Source organism: Lissotriton vulgaris, unplaced genomic scaffold, assembly GCF_964263255.1.
Source record: "Lissotriton vulgaris unplaced genomic scaffold, aLisVul1.2 SCAFFOLD_1221, whole genome shotgun sequence".
NCBI lineage: Eukaryota > Metazoa > Chordata > Amphibia > Caudata > Salamandridae > Lissotriton > Lissotriton vulgaris.
Window position 1 is genome coordinate 48,505 of NW_028246228.1, and position 24,921 is coordinate 73,425.

General features: G+C 47.2%; 1 protein-coding gene across 1 annotated transcript in view; it reads left to right on the forward strand.

Moving 5' to 3' along the window:
* The first annotated feature begins 13,862 nt into the window (after positions 1-13,862).
* The window catches only part of LOC147666024 (methylthioribulose-1-phosphate dehydratase-like), a 266,831-nt gene continuing 255,772 nt past the window's right edge, over positions 13,863-24,921 (forward strand). Inside the window, exons 1-2 of the mRNA XM_086949317.1 lie at positions 13,863-14,059; positions 14,326-14,388. Coding sequence (XP_086805443.1) covers positions 13,922-14,059; positions 14,326-14,388 — 201 coding nt within the window. The 5' untranslated portion in view covers positions 13,863-13,921. The remainder of the gene's footprint in view (positions 14,060-14,325; positions 14,389-24,921) is intronic.

Here is a 24,921-nt window from a genome sequence, read left to right on the forward strand (position 1 = left end):
AAACGACGGTGATTAGTATAGGTGGGGTAGAAAATAGGGTATTTCTGCGGTGGCGGTGTAATAGGCACACACAAAGGCCAGAAAAGTGCAAGTCTATACAGGATGTTAATTGTTCCAGTTCAAGCAGGTATCCGTGAAGAAATAAGCAGGGTTTCGGGCCCAGCCCAGCCACTTCTGGCCTCTGAGGGCCACAGAGGGCCCGCCCTTTGCCCGGGCTTCGCCCCGTGCTCCGTCCCACGCGTGTCCCGCGTCGCGGAGTGTGTAGACTGCTTTTGAAGCCCCCAGAACAAGGGGGCGTGGCCGCTGCGGGAAGAGGCTGCAGGTGTTCCAATGCCTCGCAGTCCCGCAGCGGTGCCGATTGGCTCATCGGCGGGCCCGTGGAGCGGGGGCCGCGTTTATCACAACTCCTCGATTGTGCCCCAGCAGCAGAAGCAACAGTCTGCCAAGATTCCGTGGAAGTCAGGCAAGTGAGTGGCAGCCGCAAAGCGGGTGCCGCGATAGGTTATGCTCACGTCAAGGAGGGGGCGTGGCCGCTGCGGGAAGAGGCTGCAGGTGTTCCAATGCCTCGCAGTCCCGCAGCTTTGCCGATTGGCTCGTCGGCGGGCCCGTGGAGCGGGGGCTGCGTTTATCACAACTCCTCGATGGTGCCCCAGCAGCAGAAGCAACAGTCTGCCAAGATTCCGTGGAAGTCAGGCAAGTGAGTGGCACCCGCAAAGCGGGTGCCGCGAAAGGTTATGCTTGTGTCAAGGAGGGGGCGTGGCCGCTGCGGGAAGAGGCTGCAGGTGTTCCAATGCCTCGCAGTCCCGCAGCGGTGCTGATTGGCTCATCGGCGGGCCCGTGGAGCGGGGCCGCGTTTATCACAACTCCTCGATGGTGCCCCAGTAGCAGAAGCAACAGTCTGCCAAGATCCCGTGGAAGTCAGGCAAGTGAGTGGCACCCAAGAAGCGGGTGCCGCGAAAAGTTATGCTCGCGTCAAGGAGGGGCGTGGCTGCTGCGGGAAGAGGCTGCAGGTGTACCAATGCCTCGCAGTCCCGCAGCGGTGCTGATTGGCTCGTCGGCCAGCGGGCCAGCTGAGTGGCAAAGCGGGTGCCGCGAAAGGTTATGCTCGCGTCAAGGAGGGGGCGTGGCCGCTGCGGGAAGAGGCTGCAGGTGTTCCAATGCCTCGCAGTCCCGCAGCGGTGCTGATTGGCTCGTCGGCGGGCCCGTGGAGCGGGGGCCGCGTTTATCCCAACTCCTCGATGGTGCCCCAGCAGCAGAAGCAACAGTCTGCCAAGATCCCGTGGAAGTCAGGCAAGTGAGTGGCACCCGCGAAAGGTTATGCTCGCGTCAAGGAGGGGGATCTATGTGCTTGAATTCGACCCGGCGATACACCCTCCTCTTATGCTCTGGCTACATGGCGCTTAGATAAATATTTTATTTCTACATCCGCTAATGTATTATATTCTTCGATGTGTTCTCGTTTCGGGCCAATGATGTATCCCGCGATGGTGCAAGGGTGTATTGGTGTTCCAGGGTCTCTAGTTGTCGTTCTAATGCATGCAATCGTGCCTTGAGGTCTCGGAGGATCCCTGCAGAAGTGCTGATAATTCCCCCCCCACCCCATCCTCCTAATAGTTACTTTAAAAGCTTCCCAGAGAATCGCCTGGCTATCCACCGACCACACATTGTGTTCGAAGTATTGAATAATAGCCGTCCTGATAGCCTCAGTGTTAGTTGGGTTTGTAAGGGCACCCGCTCTGAAGCGCAAAGTGAAGGGTCTATGTATATTTAAAGGTATAGCTAACTGTAATAGAACAGGGTTGTGGTCTGATAGGGTGCGGGGGAGTGTGGTAACCGCCGTCACCCATGTGTTAGCCTGGTCACTGAGCAGCCAGTAATCCAATCGTGACCAGCTGTTAAATGCAGGAGTAGTATGCGTACCCTCATGCCATCCAACATTCCGAACACGCCAGACATCCACCAGCCCCAGTTCACCATCAAATTATTGATGCAAGTAGCTACTGTGATCGTACGAGCCCCTTCCGGGTTGGATTTATCTACTAATGGATTAAGGTGAGTATTGAGGTCTCCTCCCACCAAGATTGCCGCTTCCGGCCACGAGCGTACCAACGCAAGCATCTGTAGGACCAGTGAGACATCCTCTACTATAGGGACATACATATTAATAATTGTCAGTAGGGCTATTCCTAACCTGCCCTGTACCATCGCCCATCTCCCCTCAGTGTTCACACTGGTACGTATTGCCGTAAACCCTACCCCCTTTTTTTATTAATTATAGTGAGGACCCCCTGTAATAGGTGGAATAAGACAATGCTAACCTGTAAGTTGCCCATCTAGTCTTATTGTAGCTTCGGTGGTTTTGCTCAGATGGGTTTCTTGCAGTAGAGCTATTTGGACTTTGTGTCTGTCTAGTTGCGCTAGGACTTGCCTAATCTTCTTGGGCATATTTAGCGCACGCACATTCCGGGTTATACAAGTAAGCTTATCCCCCGTCATCTACAACCAGATTCAAAGACACCTACCCAGCGGGCTAATATCTTGCGGGCAGTTGCACCTCCATCCCATCCACACCAACCATGCCGTGTACTTTGCCATTTCTGTCGTCTGATAACAAAAGATCAAACCCTCCCTCCCCACCCACTTTAGCTTCCCCAACATGCCAAAGACATAGCCCATATGAAACTCCCACACCCACAGAAATCGATAAAAACAGTACATCTGCTGGGAACACCCTTAGGGGATGTAGCGGCAAGTCCTCTCCCCGAACGAGAAGGGAGGGGGGCCACCCGAAGTGTATCTCGTCCCAGAACCCTACGGCCATCCTAGTATCACTGTATACACTCAACACAGCAACAGATAGTTGTTTCTCAAACCGCCCAACATCAAACATATCTGGATTAACAGTAAGCTGTCAAGGTGCGGCCCTCTGGTTATACAGTATAATACCGCTCAACGAGTACCCAGCAGAGCTTACAGCACAATACAGCTTAAATGAAGAGGTTGAAGTCCCGCCCCCACCATGCCTGCCATCAATCCCTACCCTACCAGGTGTCCAGCTCCTATTCCCTGTATATCCATCTGCAGGCCCCATGTTAGCTGAATGCAAACGAGCAGGGGGCTACATATGCATGTTACTACAATCAGTAAGTACAAAGATAAGGAACCTGGTGCACACGGATACTCAATCGTCCACATCAGAGGTGTGAGCCGGAAGGCTGTTGCGTCGTCGCAGCGACTTGGCATAGTCCATCGCCATTAGGATTGGTGAAGATTTTAGAATTGGCTGACTCTCCGATACGTAGCCTTGCTGGGTAAAGCATGGCGTACTAAATCTGTTCCTTCGCCAGCAGCTTCTTCACACCCTGTAACGCCAGCACCGTAGCAGTAAAATCAGGATAGAACGAGAGAACATTGCCTTGGTAGTTATTGGGGCCTTGTTGTCGAGTCATCCTCAAAACAGCGTTGCGATCCCTAAAATTGGGGAGCCTGGCTATGATCGGCCTCGCCTGAGCACCCTGAAGGGAGCACGGCGCCATGGACCTATGTGCACGCTCCACCGCAAACATAGGTGACAGGGCCTCCGCACCACACACCTCAAGCAGGAGAGTCTCCACATAATTCTCAAGGCGTCCCACATTGGTGGACTCCGGCAGACCCAAAATGCGCACATTGTTGCGCCTTGAGCGCGCTTTGATGTCCTCGTTCTTGGCCTGGATAGCAGCTTCGTCATATCCGCCTGTTTCGTAGACTCCTGCTGCAGCCCGTCCTCCACGTCTGAAATGCGCTGCTCTGCTTCTACCAGCATCGCAGCCTGTTTGTCCAACTTAGAGGAAAAAAGGTCCATTCTACCATTCAATGCCTCAATCTTCACATCGATATCGTGAAGACTGGCCTTAATAGCGGCTAGCAACTTCTCCAGGGTCGTGGGCACAGGGGCCGATGCCTCCAGTTCAGAGTCAGAGGCTGCATTTTGCGAACGTTTACCCTCTTTGCCCAAATCAAACGTTAGCCTTGGCTGGGTTTTGTCCGGCTTGCCCATGAAGTCTCTCTCAACTGCCGCGACACAGCTCCGCAAGAAATAACTGGCTCCCACAGGTCGCAGACCACTGGTGTCCACGTGTCGCTATTCTCTGCGCCTAGGTTCTGGAGCGGGGGGGGGGGCAAAACCAGCAGAGCACCACCCCAGAAGCTACAGGTCTATCACACCGTCTCTAAGTGTCCCGGGGCACTACTACGCTGTCAGCACGTCCCAACCGCAGTGTACTCTAGCAGCGCGGCGCAGCTTACTCCACAGGCAAACCACACCATCCAGGGGCAAGAGAGAAAGGTGATGGCAGCAGCGCAGTCGGTTCTCACCCTACCGTGGGCCACTTCTGTGCGTTGAGGCTGCTTTATTTATTGTTTAAGTCCCTCCATGCAGACTAGTTCTTGAAGGTGGGGCACACCACACTTTCGCACCAATCACTCACAGTGTCGTTATGCTATTAATGCTGCCGATCTGTGACCACCGACAGTCTCCAGCGGGGGTCCTCGGAGCGCAGCGCCACCATGGTTCATGCCGCGGCCCGCAGCAGCTACCCGCCGAGCGGCCTCAGCCCGCTCACTCTGCCCCAAACACAGCAGGAGGTGCTCTCACGGGGGCACGGCACAAATTACGGCAGGCCGACCGACACTCTCAGCCGCCTCCACCGCTAGTGTAAGCAGGGCACTACCAAGGCTTCCGCCGTCACGAGCGGTCGGCTCCGCAGCTCTCCATATGTAGCACACCTCCTCACAGAGGCTCCGCCGCCATAAATCAGCGCTGCCCTACGCCTCCATTACCAAGGGGTCCGCAGTATTTCAGGCGGGTTGCTGACACATCGGAGGGGTACGTCGTCAGGAGAGACCTCAAGCAGGGAGCCTGTGTTCACCCGCAGTCAATGTGCTTTCATTTCCCAGCGGATGGCCGGGTCCGAGACCGGATTAGTGCAGGATTTTTTAAGGCGGCTGGCAGAGCTACACTAGTATGCAGCCATCTTGCCGCGTGCCAAGCCATGCCCGTGTTCTGGCTGTAGTTGGTGTAGATCCCAGTGTATCCAAAATGTTTCTATTCCCGTCTTTCACACAAAACGTAGCACAATGTTGCTTCAAGAGAAGGCAGAGTCCCTGACTCGGACCAGCATTGTTCCCTCTCCGCATTTAAGAAGTGTGTACCCTATTATTTATTTGCTTAAAGAGCAGTGGGGTAATGATTAACGTTCACACTCCTAACTCAGAAGTGGAGATGTAAATGGGAGAACCGAGAATAACAGAGACAGTTGCAATAGGTGATGTGAGTAGGCAACTAATATCAGTAGGCCTGCCGCCATGCCCTGATGGTCATAGGAGCCAATGCTTAACAAGCTGTAGGCACACAACAGCTGCTTTGTGAGGCATGGAGGGCTGGGCGCGACATATGAGCAGTTTCCCAACTTAAAAGGGGGGTGCTTCTGGCGCTGCTGCCCTTTGAGGAGTGAGACAGACTCTGCTGTATTCCTGGACCCACGACCAGCGCTACTTTTCGCGACACCCGCTGCGCGGGTGCCGCTCATTTGCATACTCGCCGTGTCTGCCTAGTGGGAGCTGCTTCACAGTCGGTGAAGTTCTAACGCGCTCCTGGGTGTGGCATAGAGCGTAGGATTGTGCCTGGAGCCGACCGGAGGACTGCGAGGACCAGCAGCCCTAGCTGACTCAGCTGGTGCCTCTTCCCCCGGCGGCCACGCCCCCTCCTCCACGGAAATAAGATCACCTGTGTCCTAACATCGAGTGGGTGCTTCTGGCGCTGCTGCCCTTTGAGGAGTGAGACAGACTCTGCTGTATTCCTGGACCCACGACCAGCGCTACTTTTCGCGACACCCGCTGCGCGGGTGCCGCTCATTTGCATACTCGCCGTGTCTGCCTAGTGGGAGCTGCTTCACAGTCGGTGAAGTTCTAACGCGCTCCTGGGTGTGGCATAGAGCGTAGGATTGTGCCTGGAGCCGACCGGAGGACTGCGAGGACCAGCAGCCCTAGCTGACTCAGCTGGTGCCTCTTCCCCCGGCGGCCACGCCCCCTGCCTTGGTGCATTTAATCCAACCCAGCTTAACCGCGACGCGGGACGCGCGCGGGGCGAAGACCGGGCAAAGAGCGGGCCGTTTGAGGCCGTTCGAGGTCGGGAGAGTCCGGTCCGGGCCCTCTCTCTTTGCCTGCCTCCCTAAAGTCGATTGACATCCTGAATAATGTGCACACGGGAAACAAGAAGTAAAACATCTTCCCTTGCTGCATCTGGAACTGTCAAAGGACCCATCGACACCTACTTTGCCAAGGCGGGCTCACTCTTGATTGAGGAGATTCAAGTTCTGGAGCGAAGAATTTCACAAGAAATTGACTGGGTAAGGAGATCGTCAATGGGCCCGATGGCACTAGCTAGAACGCCTGAAAATAGTTCGGGCAGGCCCATTTTGCATAGTATTGATCAGACATCAACTCACCCTACAGACATTATAACAAACAGCCCAGAAATCACTCTTGATGCCACAAGTGATCTAGAGGACATGAGCTTAATGGTGTTACCTAATACTCAAAACACCCAACCTATTCCACCACAGAGTACCGAGGTAGCTCCTACCCTAGAATCCAATAGCGTTAACAACAAGGGAGCCAGAGAGGGAGCGATCCCAAAGAAAAAGCAAGGGTTACAAAACCTTGAAGAACCCAGGTCTAAAACCCCTAAATCCAAACAAACTAGAGGTAAGGGGAGGAAATTAAACGCCCTTGCCACAGTGGGGGACAGACCAGAAATTCCATCTACTTCCAGAACACCAAAGCTAACCCCACCCCTACAACCTAATGACAATCCCCCTCTAGATACCTCCTCGGACGACATCACTTTGGAGGATATAGGTTCATTACTCAGGTCTTTATTAAGCCCATTAGAGGCAAGATTGATCAAGATCGAAGCAAGATTAGTGAGCATCGAAAAGGCAACGGTGCAACTTGCTGATGCTAGGAAAACCGACAGTAACATTACTAAGACACTAAAGGAAGGTACAGCCTCCAATTCGGTTAAAAACAACAGCTTGCAGGTTGCATCAAACCCTAAACCATCAGACCCAAAACCTAGATCCACACAATCTGTAAAAAACAACTCATCTAAGCCTACTGTTACACTTACAGTCCCGATACCCTCACAGCAACCCAAGAGCACCACCCCCAAACCGGCCTCTCCATTGAAATCAAACCCAACTCCTCTGTTTAAAACCAAGGACCACCCCCCACTCGAGGGAGAGAAGCCACCTGTCAAACGAAAACTACAGTTTGTGAACCTCCCTCCAGAAGCAGCCCCCTACACAGTAGTTTTGGTGGGGGTACCAGAACTCGACCCCCCCACATTTGAATCATACACCTCACTCAAGAACAAAGTAATAAATTGGCTCTCGGTTAATAGACCACTACCGAGAGGTACTGTGAGTGATATATCCACGGCAAAGAGAGTAGCATGGGTGGGGCACACTAGGAAGTCCATCAGAGGGGATTGCATTTTGGTCTCCTTTAGAGATCCCAACACAGCTGCATATATCTGCTCCTGTGCCTCTGATGAAGACTTTGGTAACATCATCCAAACACTTCCCCTCTCATTTTTCTACCCCTCCGATCTTTATGATTGCGAGGATTATAGGTGGGGGCACCATCAAGAGTTACTGGAGGGTTGGGAAACTTGTCACAGAAACATCAATACTCATCCACCTTATAGGGGGAGACTAAATGAGTATACCCCTGGTTACGGGGAGGAGGCAGGTTGGGAAACCGTCACCAGGAGGAGGAGGGGGGGAGGTGGTCATAGGAGGGGAATACCTGGCCCATATAGAACGCACTACCCTGCCTACCTACCAACACAGAATCGCTATAGCAATCTAGACATGGTAGATTGACAGACGGCTAGAGAAGGGAATGATGCCCCTGCTAACTATTCAATTACCACCAATATATCGGCAGTTTCTGTATGTGATACAAATTCACATACACTGCCGGGTATATTACCAACAGGCTTAGGCGAATCGATCCAGACCCCAGTCATGGTGAACCCTCCCCCAGTTATTGCCACTAGTCTACTAGACATTACACATTCACCCTTAACTTATAGGGCCCACCATGAGCCCACCGAGCCTGCTGTGAGTCCGCCGCGCGCCCAACCGCCACATATAACAGCAATTTCGTGGAATGTAGCGGGGCTCTCTAGTAAATTAGACTGCCTAGAATGGACCTCTTACATTAGATCTAAGAACCTAATACTTCTGCAAGAAACCTGGGCGCGGGAAGCTATAGACATAACTGGCTTTGCCTCCTTCTCCAAAACAGCCACGTGGGGGGGTAAGGGGAGACCATCCGGGGGGTTAATGATAGGGGTAGCAACGGATCTAGGTTGTCAAGCCTCTGATGTAGAGACTGCTTCCGAGGATCTCCTAGCTGTACTACTAGAATGGCCGGACTCAGCAAAGCTGCTAATTATTAACATCTATTCTAGACCGACCCAAATGCATAAAGAGTCGTCTACCATAGAGGAATTAGCTAGATTCCTGGAGGGCATTCCGCGTGACCTTGCTTGTTTGGTCGGGGGCGACTTTAATTCTCACTATGAACCCCTGCCCGGATTACGCGACGGCCCCTCTCTTGAGGAAGATTCTTGCTGGTTTATACCAGAGACGGCGGCGCCACCGCCAAGGGCCTGGACTCCCCTAGCCCTACAAATAAATGCCCTCACCCTTAATTTTGGCCTAAGGGCATGTAATGGCCGCTGTAGTTCGGACATACCCAGTAACCCGACCTACAACAAACCTGGTAGCGAATCCAGACTTGACTATATTATGGTCAAAACCTCTATGTGGCCAGCAATAGTTGACTTCAAAGTGTGCCCAAGACATGACAGTGACCATAATTCTCTGGAATTGACTTACTTGCTTCCTGGTAGTAAGGACACTTCGCAGGGATTTGGGATTGACAAGTCGGGTCTCCTACTTGAAACTAACCGCAGGAAAGTGAAGTGGGAGAAGCTGGCTAGCAGCACAGACAAACTACCCCGCCTCTATGAAAGATTAATTCCCTTACTAGAGAGTGCCTTTGATCTGGGTATTAAGAACCCAGACGATGACACCAGAAGGGAACTAGCAATAATACACCAAAACATCACAGATTCCCTTGAACAAGACCTGTTCACTTCTTCCATGAAAAGGAGAGGCAATAAGCCAAAGACATCCTGGTATAATGCTTCATGTAGGAAGGCTAAAGCTCTCTTGATATCGGCCATAAAGGGACGCCTCAGTAGGGAGGTAATTCGTGAAAGAAGAACCAAGTATAAGGCCCTCCTGGTGAATGCTAGGGTAGAATGGGACCACGATTACTGGGAGAATCTCGTGAAGGCATTATCTACCAGAGACTCACGTAAATTTTGGCGTGTAGTAGCGAATGGTACGGGTGAGTTATCATCAGCAATAGAACCTAACATAGCCGCCACGGTATGGCAGGCCCACTTCGAAGCATTATATGCTGAGAGTGGGCAGGATTCTTGTATTGGGAGCAATCTGCCCGCACCCAGCCCTTCGGGGGTTGCATTTACTGAAAAAGAAGTAAGGGAGGCGATTAAAGGTTTAGCTGCTGGAAAAGCCCCGGGGTTGGACGGGGTCCCGGGGGACCTGTTTAAACAGGAACCGGGGATTTGGGCTCCGTACCTCACGATAATATTTAATGCCATCCTGGAGGGAATGACTGTGCCCGATACTTGGACGGGAGCAGAGGTAGTCCCAATTTATAAAAAGGGATCTCCCCTGCTCCCGTCCAACTATCGACCTATCAGTCTGATAGATATTTCTCAAAAACTTTTTGGCAGACTGATCCTAAATCGTTTGCAAGCATGGATCCAAGAAATGGATATCCTATCCCCATATCAGGCAGGATTCCGGGAGGGTGTTTCCACCACAGACCAAATATTTAGGTTACAACTGCTCTATTGGAGAACAGCAATAATCGAAGGCGGCAGTCTCTATACCATCTTTGTAGACCTACGTGCCGCCTTCGATTTGGTGCCCAGAGCGAGGCTGTGGAATGTCATGAAAGATCTTGGGGTCCCCGCAGACATCCTGGCAATTCTGATAAGACTCCACACTAACAACTATGCCCGCGTTAGATGTGGCAAAGGTGGAAAACTAACTGAGCGGTTCCCCGTTCGCAGAGGTGTAAGACAGGGCTGTGTACTTGCACCTACCCTGTTTTGCATCTTTGTGAACGGGGTAATTGCCCACCTCAACGGGATTGCCTATTCGGACGCCCCCAAGTTGACAGGCAACAGGGTGCCTGCAATTATGTTTGCAGACGACACCCTGTTGCTGTCTAAATCCCCTATGGGGATTCAGCGCATTCTGGACGGCTTCCTTAACTTCTGCTCTGATCGGGGACTGGAAGTCAATCCCCAAAAAACAAAATTCATGATTTTAAATCCTTCCTCCCGAAATAGAACCCCTCCCAAGCTCGGCACGGTTCAATTAGAACGGGTGCATAATATTGAATACCTGGGAATCACTATAAATGAACACTTAACTTGGTCAACTCACCAGGCCAAAGTGACCATCAAACTGGCACAGTTGGCGGGTGGCACTTTGCGTCTGGCAAATAAATCTAGCTATCGACCATTCACCCCAGTTATTCACATATACAAAACACAAGCTAGGGCAGGGGTCACTTACGGGGGAGAGTTGTGGGGACACATGCCGTACTCCAAGTTACAGACCGCGGAGAATAAGTTTTTGAGACAGGTAGCTGCCCTCCCCCAGAGTACCCCTCTACTACCATTAAGGTTGGATCTGGGAATTAGACCCATTGCAGAGGAGCTAGGACTAAAACCCCTAAAATTCTGGAGGCGTTTGTGGACTAGTCCTGACCTCGTAAGCTATAGAGAAGAACTACAAGAATTCCTGGAACTACGGAGCACTAAGAAGATTCCCTGGTTGATTTATGTCAGAGGAACGTGCGAGGAATTGGGACTTCCGGAACTATGGACTGATCCGCTCAATTCTTGCACTAAGATCTCAAAAAAGGCACTCGCGAACACTTACTATGCCATGATGCTCACTAGAGCCTCTAATGACACTCGTGAGGGGTCCTTGACAAACCTCTTTCTGAACATAAAAGATACCTATTTTCTTGAAAAAACCCTAGATGAGATCTCGCCTGCATTAACCAGGAAACTGTTTTTACAATGGCGCTATGGATGCCTTCCTTTAGCTGCGTTTACAGCATCCTGGTCACTTTGCTCCACTACATCAATTTGCCCAATGTGTGCACATCCGAAGGAGGACGACATGCATGCGGTCCTTTTCTGTAAGGGTTACGAGCGGAGCAGGAAATATTGGCTTGTTCCGATGCTCAGGAACCTGGGGTTTAGATCTCATCAAACTGCTTATAGAGTCCTAAAATCTGATCTCTCCCCTCCTACCGTTTTTGCACTGTCAAAATTTTTAACTTCATTGTGGTTTACCCGTAGCCGAATGATGAAAAGTCTGGTATAAAGGGACATGTCCAGCGGCATTCCGCAAATGTTTTATCCTTATTTTAATCAATTGGATCACATTTTGTTTAATAACTTTTTAAATGTATGTATTGTTTCTCATCTTTTATGATCTGTGATCGAAATAAAGATTAATGAAATGAAATGAAAAAGGGTGGTGATGGACGGAGCATCTGAACCAATCAAACACTCACACCCAGTCAACAGATTTGGGTTTAATCCATCACCGTTCTTTAGCCCACTCTGCCACCCCAGTTCAGACATGGCCATATGCAAATCAGTCTGACCATGTGCCTCATGAGAACAGTCCAGCCCGAACTGCCAAGCCATGCCTTCCTTAGACCGGATTCAAGCTTCCTAGGACCGGTTTCTGGCATTACAGCCGTTTTCAGCCAGGCTTGCTCGAGTTCAGTGGCAAAGTGAGCAAGGGACTCACGTCTGAGCATACCCTGCCAACTTATGGCGACAACTTAACCACAAGGCAACATATCACCACCCCCAAAAGCAACTGCAATATGTAGTTACTACCGAAAACTTAATGACTGAAAAAATAAAAACATTATTATTTTGTGCAGTCAAATTATTTGATTAGTCCTTCATAATGCATAAATTATACACTCTTAAAAGGTGATTACCTATAACAGTGGACCATTTTGCGTTAGACAACATATCGCATTATGAGGGCAACCTAAGTGGCATCTTGACAGTCCTGGTTAATAAGATCAGAACTGACTCCGCTAATCATGGTCATCCAGATTAAATAATTTCACCAATGGGTAGTTATGTTAACATTGAAACTTAGCTAGTACGTATGAAAGACATACTGTGATAAAACCATTCCCAAACTAATGAGAGCATCCTAGTAAAACTTCTAAAAGAAACCAGTGATAAGCTTTAATCTTCAACTATGCCTTTGACTTCCATATAACAAATTTACAGCCTATCCGAAAGAGACACTCCGGCTCGGTCTGTCAGGCCATGTCCTCTTTGAACAAGAATTTAAGCAAAGCTTCTTTGTTTCAGCGTCTTTGCGCCTCCTGATTAAAGGGGACTTGACTTCCTATGGCACAGAATACATTCCATAAGTAGCATTCCTTAAAACATATTGCAGTTGGAAAAATAAAGTAAAGCTGAATAGAGAAGACAATTGTGTTCTGGAATAGTCTCCTGATTCTTAGAATTCAAAGAATCCGCCTTATTCGTCACTATGTCTAGGGAAGATCAAAAATTCCTGTAACTGGAAGCTGGCTCTACTGCTGGCTTTGGGTAGGATGCTAATTGTTTTCCTAAATTTTCTTTTGTTGATAATTATCCTCTTTTTTAAAGTACTTCTGTCTCCAAGGGAAGATAAGACTAGATTTTTTCCTGGGATATTTTCGGGTTGTTACAAAATTTGTGCCTATATGAGTAACACAACATATTTATAAAACTAAATTGCTTTAAGGTTTGCTAATAATTTTGCCATTCCGTCATCTTCCTACTAGAGTTTGGACCAACAAACCCAAATAGCTCTGGTTGTTTTGAAAGGAAAACCGAGGGAAAAAGAAGTATTAGGTATTACAACGTGGCATTTCTTTTAGTTTGTCTCTGGTGACTTGATGCCTTGTTCATCAGCAACGATAGTGGTCACCACACACAAACAATCCTACCTACTTCAATCAAGAAAAGAAGTGTTAAAACCATATAAAATTGCCATTCCGTGGGAAATATGAAATAACTGCATAACCCAAGAAATTAAGCTGTTAGTAACATTTTACAAGACGCACCTTGAGGCAATTAGGTCTGTGAATTTTCTCTGAACAAATGCCCACAGTCACTAACTCACTTACTTGCTTACGAAACCCCTCGGGAATTATGACAACATTTTTGACATCATTCTATTGTTTTTATTTTTTTAATAAATCTTCAGCCATGCCCCTTCTTTAGCAAAATCCTGTTTAGTTTTGTATCAATGCATGATGACATCCCTCAAATATTCCTCCTCTGATCTATAAGAAGTTTAAGAACTCCTTAGGATGTTTGTGACTGATATTAGGCTTACCTGCTTATGGGAAATGATTATGTTGTGTTTATGGCATGCAATGGCGGCTTTACGGAAGTCAGAGGGGCCTCCAGGAGTTGGGTTTACATTGCTTATGGCCTTTGACAGTTCTTATTTAGACTGCCTTTGAAATATATGTGGTGTCCCTACTGTTCAGATAATCCCTTCTAAAACATGAATCACTTGAATAACATGACCTTAGAAATGTTTTTAGTAGGAGTGACTCTTGAAAACAAAAAAGTGTACACTTCTTTTGTTGTTAGGGAAAACAGTTCATCTGTGAAGCCATCGCAGCTGCGCACTCAGATTTCTTAGCACCTTTTAAAATGATCGAGCTGCTCCTTTGCCTCAATGCCAGATTGGGCCGCCTTGAGAAAACACTGGATCAGGAGTTACTCGAGACACTGCGCTGTCCAACTTCAAACTGCGTGAGAGAAGAAGCGGTACTAAAGGACTGTGAACTAGTGAGTGATCAGGAGTCCATTATTAACCAGAGATTAGCTCTTTGGTTATTTCCCCCACTTTTGGTGTCTTTGTTCATTGTGTTTGGGTGGTGTGTTCCAAAATATATAGCTGCAAGGACAGGATGTCCGGCCTTAATGAACATTATGTTGAACATGTATCTCTACAGGTTCGTCCACCTCCACCCAGTTTGTGGTCTAGGAGTGCTAAGTGAAATAATAAAGGGATTTGGAGCTCTTAAAATTCCTTTTTTGTTTCCTTGGATCAGAGTCCATCTTTATTGCAAAGCTGCTCGGTCTCAGACTTTATGAATGAAGACGCATTGTGGAAGGTGAGCTACCTCATGAGCAACGTAATTCAAACATCATCCCTACATACACTATTTGTTTATTTACTAGTTCAGTTGTAATTGTCCTTCCTGTTTGGGTAAAGTGGTCTGTAAAATGTGACATGCATGGCAAGGCTCCCTGTTTCACAGTACTGTGAACTTTGACATTAGTATGGGTGAAGTACAACTTTCGTCAAACTCATAAGTGATAGATGGCCATGCCCCAATTCACGATCTAATCCCCTCCCTTGTGATTGGAACCCACAGCTTTTTGATAACATGTTTATATTTGCATAAACAGTAGTAAGGTATTGCATAGAAACAACGTTATCCAATTGAACACTTTGTCATTTCTCTGTTACAGTTAAGTTACAGTTTAATCCAGCCATGTATACTTAATAACACTACACTTAAATTCTTAAAAACAAGCTTTCGCAAAATCAGTTGCAATAGGCACAGCGTGAACTCTAATTCTAAAGCATTAATAATGCTAATATAGCCATCACTGTAATAGATAAGTGCATCTAGTGATGATTTGCCATTACTGTTCAGTATCTTAAATAATCATCCCTTTTTTGTCATCCAGAGTGCAATCTTACAGCATTGATTTAAACGGGTGGATCTCACATGTTGTGACTTTGTACTGGAGACAAAGATGGGATTTAAAGATTGTGGTCCCTTTTGGCCCAATTGACATATCCTACCAATACTTCCTACACTATGCCCCACACTGGTAGTCTCAATAAGGAGGGCACTACATCTTATCCTAATTAGCTTTTTAACTCTCTGAATCTCACACCATCTCTTTCCTCTTCACAAAAATCATTTGTGCGTATTAAATTCATCATCATCATCATCACGAATCCGCATTTATATAATTTACAGTGACTGTCTTGCTCCCTTAGTGCTGGGGTTATGTGTATCCTATGAATAACAAAATAACCTGAGAGCCTAGCATGAGGCCTTTCTACCTCGAGCGTTATTGTGACATTTTGGTACTTGGTAATACTTTATTTTTTCTCGAAGATAAAAGCTAAGCTTCTATGGCTGTATTCTGGGTGTGTAAGGTTGTATGGGTTCATCTGGTGAAGTGTTTATGTGGAAGACGTGCTAGCTTGAATAAAATGCAATGGGTCATTGTCAACATATATCAGTGGCGTAATGAAAGTCTAAGGGCCCCCCCCTGCAATGTACACAGAAGCCCCCCCCACCGGATTTAATCCGGAGCTCTCATGCCTGAGCCCTGTGCTGAGAGGGGCCCCCTGCAGTTCAGACCTCTGCGCCCCCCCCTCGCCCCTCCCCTCGCACCGCGGCAGATGCGGGGGCTTGTGTTACGAGTTGTCCACAATGATGAGAGACTATAGAAATAACAGCATCTCTGTGAACTGATAGATGATCCCTGCACCACAGTCTAAAGATCCCAAGGAGAGCACATTATCGCTTTTGCCTTACCACCAACATCGGAACTCACGTTCCAGTATAACAATGAGCCCATTAAAAACCGTTGTTGTCACGATTTTCTCCACACACCCTCCCAAAACAATATTACCTCCCAACAAAGATAAAAGCCACTAAGTACCATGTAGAATTCAGAAGAAAGATTAGAGCTAGTCATTCAGATGTGGCCACCAGGGATTACATGTAAGACTTTTCCACAAAGACAAGAGACAGTACAAATACCAGCAGATTTGTCTACCCACGGATGCCACTACACTACTTTCGAAGTCTCATGGTGGAACTCATCAACTCTATAACTGAATAAATATCGCAGCTCACCCCAGCTCGCGACAACTAGTAAAGATTAGCCCCTCCTGCATGAAACTGAGTTTGACTTCCCTGTTTAATTTAGCCTCCCCTTCAGTTCCCCACACATGTCTTCTGACATCCTGGCCCGATCTAGCTTTATCGCCTGCTTTTCTCAATCATCCTCTGTTAAATCGCTTGTTTTATGCAATTCTTACCTCATATACACCTTTTCCACACTAAACCATAACAATCTCCTAATTTCCCATTTGCACATTTCTCCCATCAATTACACTAACACATACGTTTGCACACTAACACACACGTTTGCACTAGCAATAACTGTTAACTCCTTAAAATATTTACGTAATTCTTTTTTTTTTTCTAATGTTTTTTTTAAATTTTAACCTAGACTTCAAATACTATCCTAATCCAAACCAAATTCCATTCTCGATCACAAATATCCTAGATTTATTGGATTAAAGGGTGTATGTCACAAGCACAAGATTAAACCCTACTAACTAAGACCACAAGCATTCTAGAATAATACACACATTTCTTTCATTAGAGCACAGGTTGAAAACTGAATTTACGAGTAAACATTGTGTTTACCACTATCCCTAGGTTGCCAGAGTAGCTTGCTACTCACTAAAAGAGCTTCAGCGCCTTATCCCAGTTTAATTTGTGTAGTATCTTCTCCTTATCTTTCTTTCCTCTAGCTCTTCTGTAGCAAATAGGATAATGTAGAGGGGCTGAGTGAGACAGGTGGTCAATCATGTGATGTCCCAGGTGGTCAAAGGGTGCGTACTCTCACTTCCTCAACTCTTGGCATTTTGGTTAATAAAAGTATTTTTCTATTCTGTATCGAAAGCTCCTAAATCTTATCGTCATCCAGCGCGTTTCAGCCTCAATGCGCAGTCAGTGATCAATCCGCTGATTCAAAAACATCAGCCTGCGACCTCACTATTTAAAATAACATAACCCTACAATATAAGTGTGACGTCAACAGCCCTACCCTCCCTAATTCCACGACGCCACCACCCACGGACCACTCCTGCGGCTGCCTCGGACTGTCGGACAGACACATACTGACTCACTCACCTGAGGAGGGCTGAGGGCGGCCTGGCCTGCAACAATCATTAAAATTTTGGTGTGGCCGGTGACGGACGGTCCAGGAACTTCTTAGTCTCTGGCGTGGCTGGGACAGTTCTTGCCTGGTATGTCTCACCTCAAGTCACACGCACTTTGAATTGTGCTCCGCAATGCACATGATAATAGACCAGGCCAACCCCACCCACCCTGAAGACTGCACAGATGCTGCGCGCCTGCCATGTAATTAATGAGAGCCTCAGAAGCCGGTGGTCTAACTAGATGATCTCCCCGTAGGTTTGGTCTCCAGTCCACCTACATCAGAGGGGAGCTTACAAATACAGCTACAAGGTAAGTAGCTGAGCTTCCCCATCGGTTTCCCCCTATGGGGCTTACAAATACAGCTATACGATGGTACACCGGCCGGGGCCTTGCGCATGCGTAGTTGACTTGCGCGGCACCATTTCATTAATGGAGATCCTCAGAGGCCCTGCCTGGGCCTGGGCCTGCGCATATTACATTTATTAAAGGGGGCGTGCGCATGCACCATCATGATGAAGAGGCTTGCCCTTACCCTTGCTAGCTCCACTGCTGAGTCTTAATGAGGGGGCCCCACGGGGCCCTTGGAGCGCAGGGTCCGCCACAACGCGGGGGCTGCGGGGGCCTGTGTTACGCCCCTGACATATATAAAATTCTATGAGCAGAAAACACACGTTCCTTCCTCAGGCCAGTGAGGGCCATCAGTGCTTAATTTTCAACCCTGCAAACAGAGTAAAAGAGATCGTGGGAGAACAGAGTACAGAGTTACTATGGACTAAGTACTATAGCTCTGTGTTTGTTATTGACAGATTCAGGTTTATAGAGAAGGCTGGTGTGCTGCTCCACTTTCAAAATGACTGGGAATTGGTTTAACCTCTTAACTTTAAATAATGACAATAGGAGAAAGGAAAGTGTGAGTCATTGTTATAACCTACCAGAAAACAATTCCAATATGGTCACAAACAACAGTTCAATTTCCTCAAACATTTTTATGGGTAACATTTTCAGTCTACACTGTGAAGAGAGATGAGCTTATGCTCAGTCCATATAGCTAATTGTCACTCAGCGATGCTGATACTCTTAGAGCTTTCTGCAGCTTTTGACACCATCTCCCTCTCAGTATTAATTCAAAGACTGGAGGAGATAGGTGTCGGGGGAGGGTCCTGAGATGACTACTGAATTGAGTGAGCGTACCCATGCGGTACAGCTAGAGTCCTTCTGTCCTCAAACCATGGACAGGGGAGTTCCACAGGGTTCTTCTTTGAAGTCCTTGCTTTTTATCATCTATATGGCCTTACTGGCCTAAGTGATAAAATAATTTGAGTTTGAGGTCATCTGTTATGCAGATGACACTCTACTCATTATCACAAGAGGACCTAATCTAGACTCTGTTAAAAAGAGATTCAGGAACTGTATTGATAAGATCGCCTCCCAGATGCAATCCAGCTGCCTCTACCTTCACACAAGTAAAACTGAGATTGTGCTCTTTGGAAAAGCTCATTCTCTGTCGCCGGATGACTGGTGGCCTCTGGGCATGGGCCCAGCTCCCACCCCAAGAGCAACCGCTAGAAATCTTGGTTATTGAAATGTATTCTATGAGGGAACATGTGAACGCCATCACGGGATCCTGTTTTGGAGTCATGCACCTCATGAGGAAGGTCTTCCACTGGCAGCTGCTGCAGAGACAGAAATCCAAAGTCCAGGCCCTCAGAATTAGCCGCCTAGAATATGGGAATGCCCTAATGATAGTGATGAATGAAGAACTGACTTCCAAATTTCAGGTGGTTCAAAACACAGCAGCTCTCCCTCAGAACCTATCCTCAGATCCCACCTATAGTTGGCCAGAAAAAAGATGGGCTGTGTGTAAACGTCTTTGTCTAGTCCACAAAGCCTTGTACAAAAGTGGCCACCCGATCTGCAGGGTATATTACTGTGGTATAATCTTACTCAGTATCTTGCATCCATTGGCAAATTCATGCTACTTCCTGGGCTTATTCATACCACCGAGTATGATGAGCGCTCCTTCTCAGACTTATCCCCCCAGCACTGGAATCTGCTCCCACTGCATCTGTGTGAATGTACTGACCTAAAAAGGTTTAAGGAATCCCTCAAGATCTGGCTATTTAAGCTGTCTGACACATTCCACTCTGAATTTGGCCAATATTTGGAGCTGCTTTAGCGACGAGAGACCCCCGCTGGTGTAACGCAACAGCTTTATAGGCAAACTAAACATAACATGTAACATTCTTGTACTTTAAATGTTTAACACTAAAGATTTTGGCATCTACTGATGTAGCTAGTACATTGCACACTTAAACTAAGTATCTCTCTCAAAATAAATGTGCAATTGATTTTTCAGCAATTTTCTCAAACTTTTCTAGCTGAGGCTATAATTCTAACCCAATGAGCCATGTCAGGGTGTCTGTTATATGCATAAAATAAGACTGTTCTGTACTCAAAAAGTCTCTCAGACATTTCTCTCAGCCTGTCAGTCATCTCAAAGTACACTAGCATGACTTTAGCTCTACTATGCTTTATGAAAATCTTAAATAAATGACTAAAATAAATCTTGTAGACTTTTCAACCCGGTTGGAACAAACATGCATCTGTAAGAACAGTGAGCGAGGCATACAGGCGCGACTCCTTCGATAAAGCAAAGGAGCGTCACTCCACTGCTCTCAGAGCAGGAGAAAGGAAAAATAAAAAATGATAACCCTGTTTTTATCATTTTTTTTTCACTACGGGGCTAGGTTAGGGCGGGGCTGGGGTCACAGGAGGAGGAGTGGGGACACACTAAGTGGGCATTACTGTTTGACCTACTGTCTTGGGCCAGCTAAACAGTCTTGCATACTTTGCATGTTCCCGACCAGGCTGCATTACACAGCCTGGTGAGGAACTAGCCCAGGCTTGCATTCCCCATCTGAGCACAGAACCATGGCGTCTAGACCGATCACAATGCTGCATTGCAGTGTTGTGATTGGCTTAAGAGAAGAAGCATGTGTGCTTCCTGCTTATGTCGAAGCTGAGGAGAAGGTGGCATGGGAAGGGACGACGCGGAGGCGAGAAGGCAGCCGGCAAAGAGTGTTTTTCCTTTGTCTCCACGACCCTCCCCCCTATTCCGCACCCCCTTTCCCTGCCAGCAAATTGGAGACATATTTTTACATTTCCCATTTTAGAGGGGTGGTGTTCAGAGAGTGCAGTCTTCTGTAGTAATTGAGGTTGAGTTTTTGACGTGATTTGCCTCTCAATGAAGAGTAGCGCAGAAAGTGCAGGCTGTGTTGTACAGGCTCGCCCACCTAATTGGGCTTGCCTACCTGGAGGGAGTGGATTCTCTGTAATGAGTGGCACAGACAGCCTAGGCTGTACGTAGTAGGGACTTGCCCACCTAAGGAGGCTTGAAATTCCGAAGTGAGTGAACTATATTCATAGTCTGCACACTGAGCGCATACTGCATAGTAGGGGTTCCTGTCTTTTTTGAAGGAGTAGGCTATATGCACAATCCGGGCTCTGTGCTCAAATTGTGCATAGTATGGGCTTGCCCACCTTATGCAGACTGATCAAAACACGACAACTAGGCTGATTTGCAACATACCATATCGCCATTTGATTACACCCCACTTGAAGAAGCTTCACTGGCTCCCAGTTATCAAACGTATCCAGTTAAAATCACTTGTCCTGGCTTTTAGAGCGCTTCAGGAATGTGGTTCAGCTAATCTTAGAGCTCGACTCAAGCACTTTCAGTCCAACCGTACACTTGGATCGAATGATCTCCCCCTCTTAGCGGCTCCCCATTTCCGCCGGTCCGGAATGGGTGGCAGAGCTTTTGCAGTGATTACTGCCAATACCTGGAACAGCCTGCCACTCTCCCTGCGTATGGCCGATTCTGAAATTATATTCCGACGTGTTCTGAAGACATGGCTATTTTCTAACCCTTAGCCCCCTTCTGGTACTTGCATCTGCCGCTGGTCTTAGCGCCATGACACCCCCTTTGGGAGTAGCTGTGCGCTTTAGAAGTTTCTAAAATAAAGTCAAATAAATAAATGAATGGGTCTTTAGTCTCTGGTGGAAGTGGACTCTACACTCAATCTACTAACTCATTGCTGACTGTGCATAGTAGCGGCTCCCCGCCTAATAGCAGCTCTGGAGCGAGTGTGCTATATGCACTGACTGAGCCGGTGCAAAATTATTTTTCATGTTGTGTCGCCAATCAGTTCCTTTAGTCCTGCAGGACTCCTGCATGACCAGCGAGTCAGATTTCTTTTATTGTTGTTTTTACTCTGCAACAACAAATATCTAAACATTTTGTTTTTCAAAAATGGCACTACAGAATTACACCAAATCCCAACAAAGCATTCTTTCTGCATTAAGATCTAGCTTTCTTCCAAATTTGGTGTAATTCTGTCTAGTCGTTTTCGCTGTAGCCTTTTCTAAAGTACCTATAGGAAATTGCATGTGGAAAGCACATTTTGCTAACCCCCATTTTTTAAGCCCCCATGTGACATATCACCCCAAAAGTTCAAGGAAGAAGCTGAAGTGGGTGAACTATTTTTGTTTTGGAATGATTTGTGTAGATTTGTCAAACCATGCCAAAGTTATTAGCAAAACAAAAACTGTTTATCCTATGGAATCTGAATATAACTACATAGTGGTGGCACCTCTATATAATAAATAGTAGACAGTATTCACCTAAGTCATAGTCCAGTTGCTGTGTGAATCTTAAGGGTACCAATATAGTTAGTAACGATTAATCTTTGAGCCTAGTCTTTAGCAAACACTTTAAAACTAACTAATGCCATAGTAAACATAATTCCAGTTGGTCAAATGCCTTGGGAACGTTGTTTAACACCTTTGATGCGCACGTCTGCCAACAGCCGTCGCGAGCACTACCTCGGTGGTGCTGTGCACGTCCATTGGCTGACACGGCCCCGCCCGCTTATTCAAACCGCCACACCGTGGCGGAATTTGCAAAGTTGTTATCATGCAGTGCATTAAGACAGCACCCTTCGATAGCAGACAGTCAGCATTGAGCACACTCTAGGTAATTACCTATCATCTGTCTACTGCACTGAAACAAAGTTTGTTGGGTTGAAAGCACCATTTCTCCAGTATTGGGGTGTCTTTCATAGATTCACATACTTGAATATTCCCCGTCGTCAAAGTGGTAGTCCCACGGTTAATAACATAGCAATGCAGCCATAACACAGGCCTATATACTTAGAGAAAGTAAAAACCATAGAGTTTTTCCTAGATAGACAACAGATCACTTTCATGATATGACTCAGTCATTATGTTTTGGTCCAAATTCCGGCCAATCAGGAGCCAGCACCCTCTTAGAATGTTCTCCCCAGAGGCTCAGGCCCTCAGATTTTCTACCGCACGTCGTGTGAAGGGAATCTCCCTGAGCTCTGCTTAGTTTTTTTTATTCTCAAATCTCTCAGGAACCTAGCTTTGGAATGTCTACCACCAAGAATTCCCTTTTCAGGCATTGTGGTAGCTGTGGAAAGCATAGACTTCATTCTGAAGACCCCCATAAAAAATGTATTTATTGTTTGTATCCTGAACATCAAGTCAAGGATTGCAAGATAAGTAGGACCTTCTCACAGAAGACCTCGAAGGATAGAGAAGGCCGTCTCTTTCTGTGGCTACAGAAGTTTAAGACTTGAGAGAACACTGTCTCTGATGTGGAGAGTTTGTCTTCCATCAAAACGTCATCTCTGAAGAGAAGCAGTGAACATCAGAAGACATCTCCTAAGCCTAAAGTGGTGAAAAAAATCACAAATCACTCCGTCTATGCAGTTTTTACCTCAGAAACTGCTATCCTTGTCGATGATTCCATCATCTCTTCCCCCGTCGACGAGAGCGGCCGTCGTCGAGCCTACGTCGACGACATCATCATCGATGTGGACGGCTTTGATTCTGTCGTTGGCATGTTCGCCGTCGACGGTGGTACCAGTAAGGGTGAGACCTATCTCGTCGACGATACTTTGCCATCGTCGACGATGCCATCTAAGCACAAGAAGAAAAAGGCTTTGTCGACGCTTACCTCGTTGTCGACGGCGACCTCGTCGGCGGTGGCTCCGTCGGCGGTGGCTTCGTCGGCGGTGGCTTCGTCGGCGGTGGCTTCGTCGGCGGTGGCTCCGTTCACGGTGGCTCCGTCGGCGGTGGCTCCGTCGGTGGTGGCTTCATCGACTGTTGCTTCGTCGACGGTGGTTGCATCGACGATGGCTTTAGTTTCCCTGAAGTCATCAAGTTCTCTTCTTCAAAGACGCCATTCTTCTTTAGAAGATTTACTGCCGATGCAAACACCTTCTCAATCTCCAGCAGTATTATTTTCTTCAGATGATGAAAATTCTGATGATTAGCGATTCAGAGCGGCTCGAAGTCCTTCCGAATTATTGATAAAATGTCTCAGATGAAGAAGACCAAAAGGAGGAAGAAGAGGAAGTAAATGAAGATTACTCGGAGCCTGAGCCTCTCATGACACAAATTCCCCTGACTCTTATTTCTAATATACAATATATGCTAAATGACTATAATCGCCGGTTTCCAAGATCGGTACAATCCTCTCCAGCACCTCAACCACCTAGGCAAGTCGCTAAGGACCCAGTAGTTTTACCTTCGGATTCTGCGACAAGGTCTCAACAACAGACACCTCAAGTGGTAATTGAAGACGACTATGATGACAATAATGATGATGACGGTAGGAGAGAGGAAGGGGAGCTGGATGATAGATCCATACTTTCAGAATGGGACAACTATCAAATTCAAACGTCATCCCCTCCTCCAGCACCTGTAGATTCCCCACCAGTTGACATAGGCACTTTTCATACGCTCATTGAAAGAGCAGTTAAAATAATTCAACTTCCCATGACAGTAACTGAAGAAGAGTGATTCTTATACGACTTTAAAGAGCAGCCCCAAAAGCAATTTCGATCTATTCCAATCATTGATTTTATCTGGCAAGAAGGATTAAAAATTTAGCAAACTGCTAATTCTATTCCAGCTGTCTTACCGAGACTGGACAAGAAGTCAAATACACGTGCATGTTTGATTTCTCAGACAAAGCCTGATTCCATAACTACTCAGGCGGCACAACGGCGATCAAGAAACCCTTCGTCTTCAATATCTTCACCACCTGACCGTGAAGGTAGGCGTCTCGATGTCCTAAGCAAAAAAAATTCAACAATGGCTGCAACAACAGTCCGTACAGCCAATTCAATTTCCATACTTGCCAGGTACGATCGACAAATGTGGTCGGACATTTCTGCTCTAGTGCAATTGATACCGGAGTCTTCAAAACCAGAGGCATTAAAGATCCTGCATGAGGGAGAAAAGATTTCTTCTGAGATGATAGACTGTTGCATCGATATCTCTTCTACTGGTTTCCGCCTTTTGGCATGTGCTGCAGTTCTCAGAAGGCAGGGCTGGCTCAAAGCTATGCCTTATGACAGGTAATCTTTGTTTGGCCAACATATAGATGATGCCCTCCAAACAATAAAAAAGGACACCGACACGCTCGTGCTCTGGAGACTCTACAATTTAAAAAGGCAAACTTTACGAGGCGCAAGAGGTTGTGGATCCTCGTCCTCTTTTTGAGGTTTTTTTCCAATCAATATAAGCAAGGTCAGCAGCGATACTCCTTCCAGACTCAACAATCGTACAGGT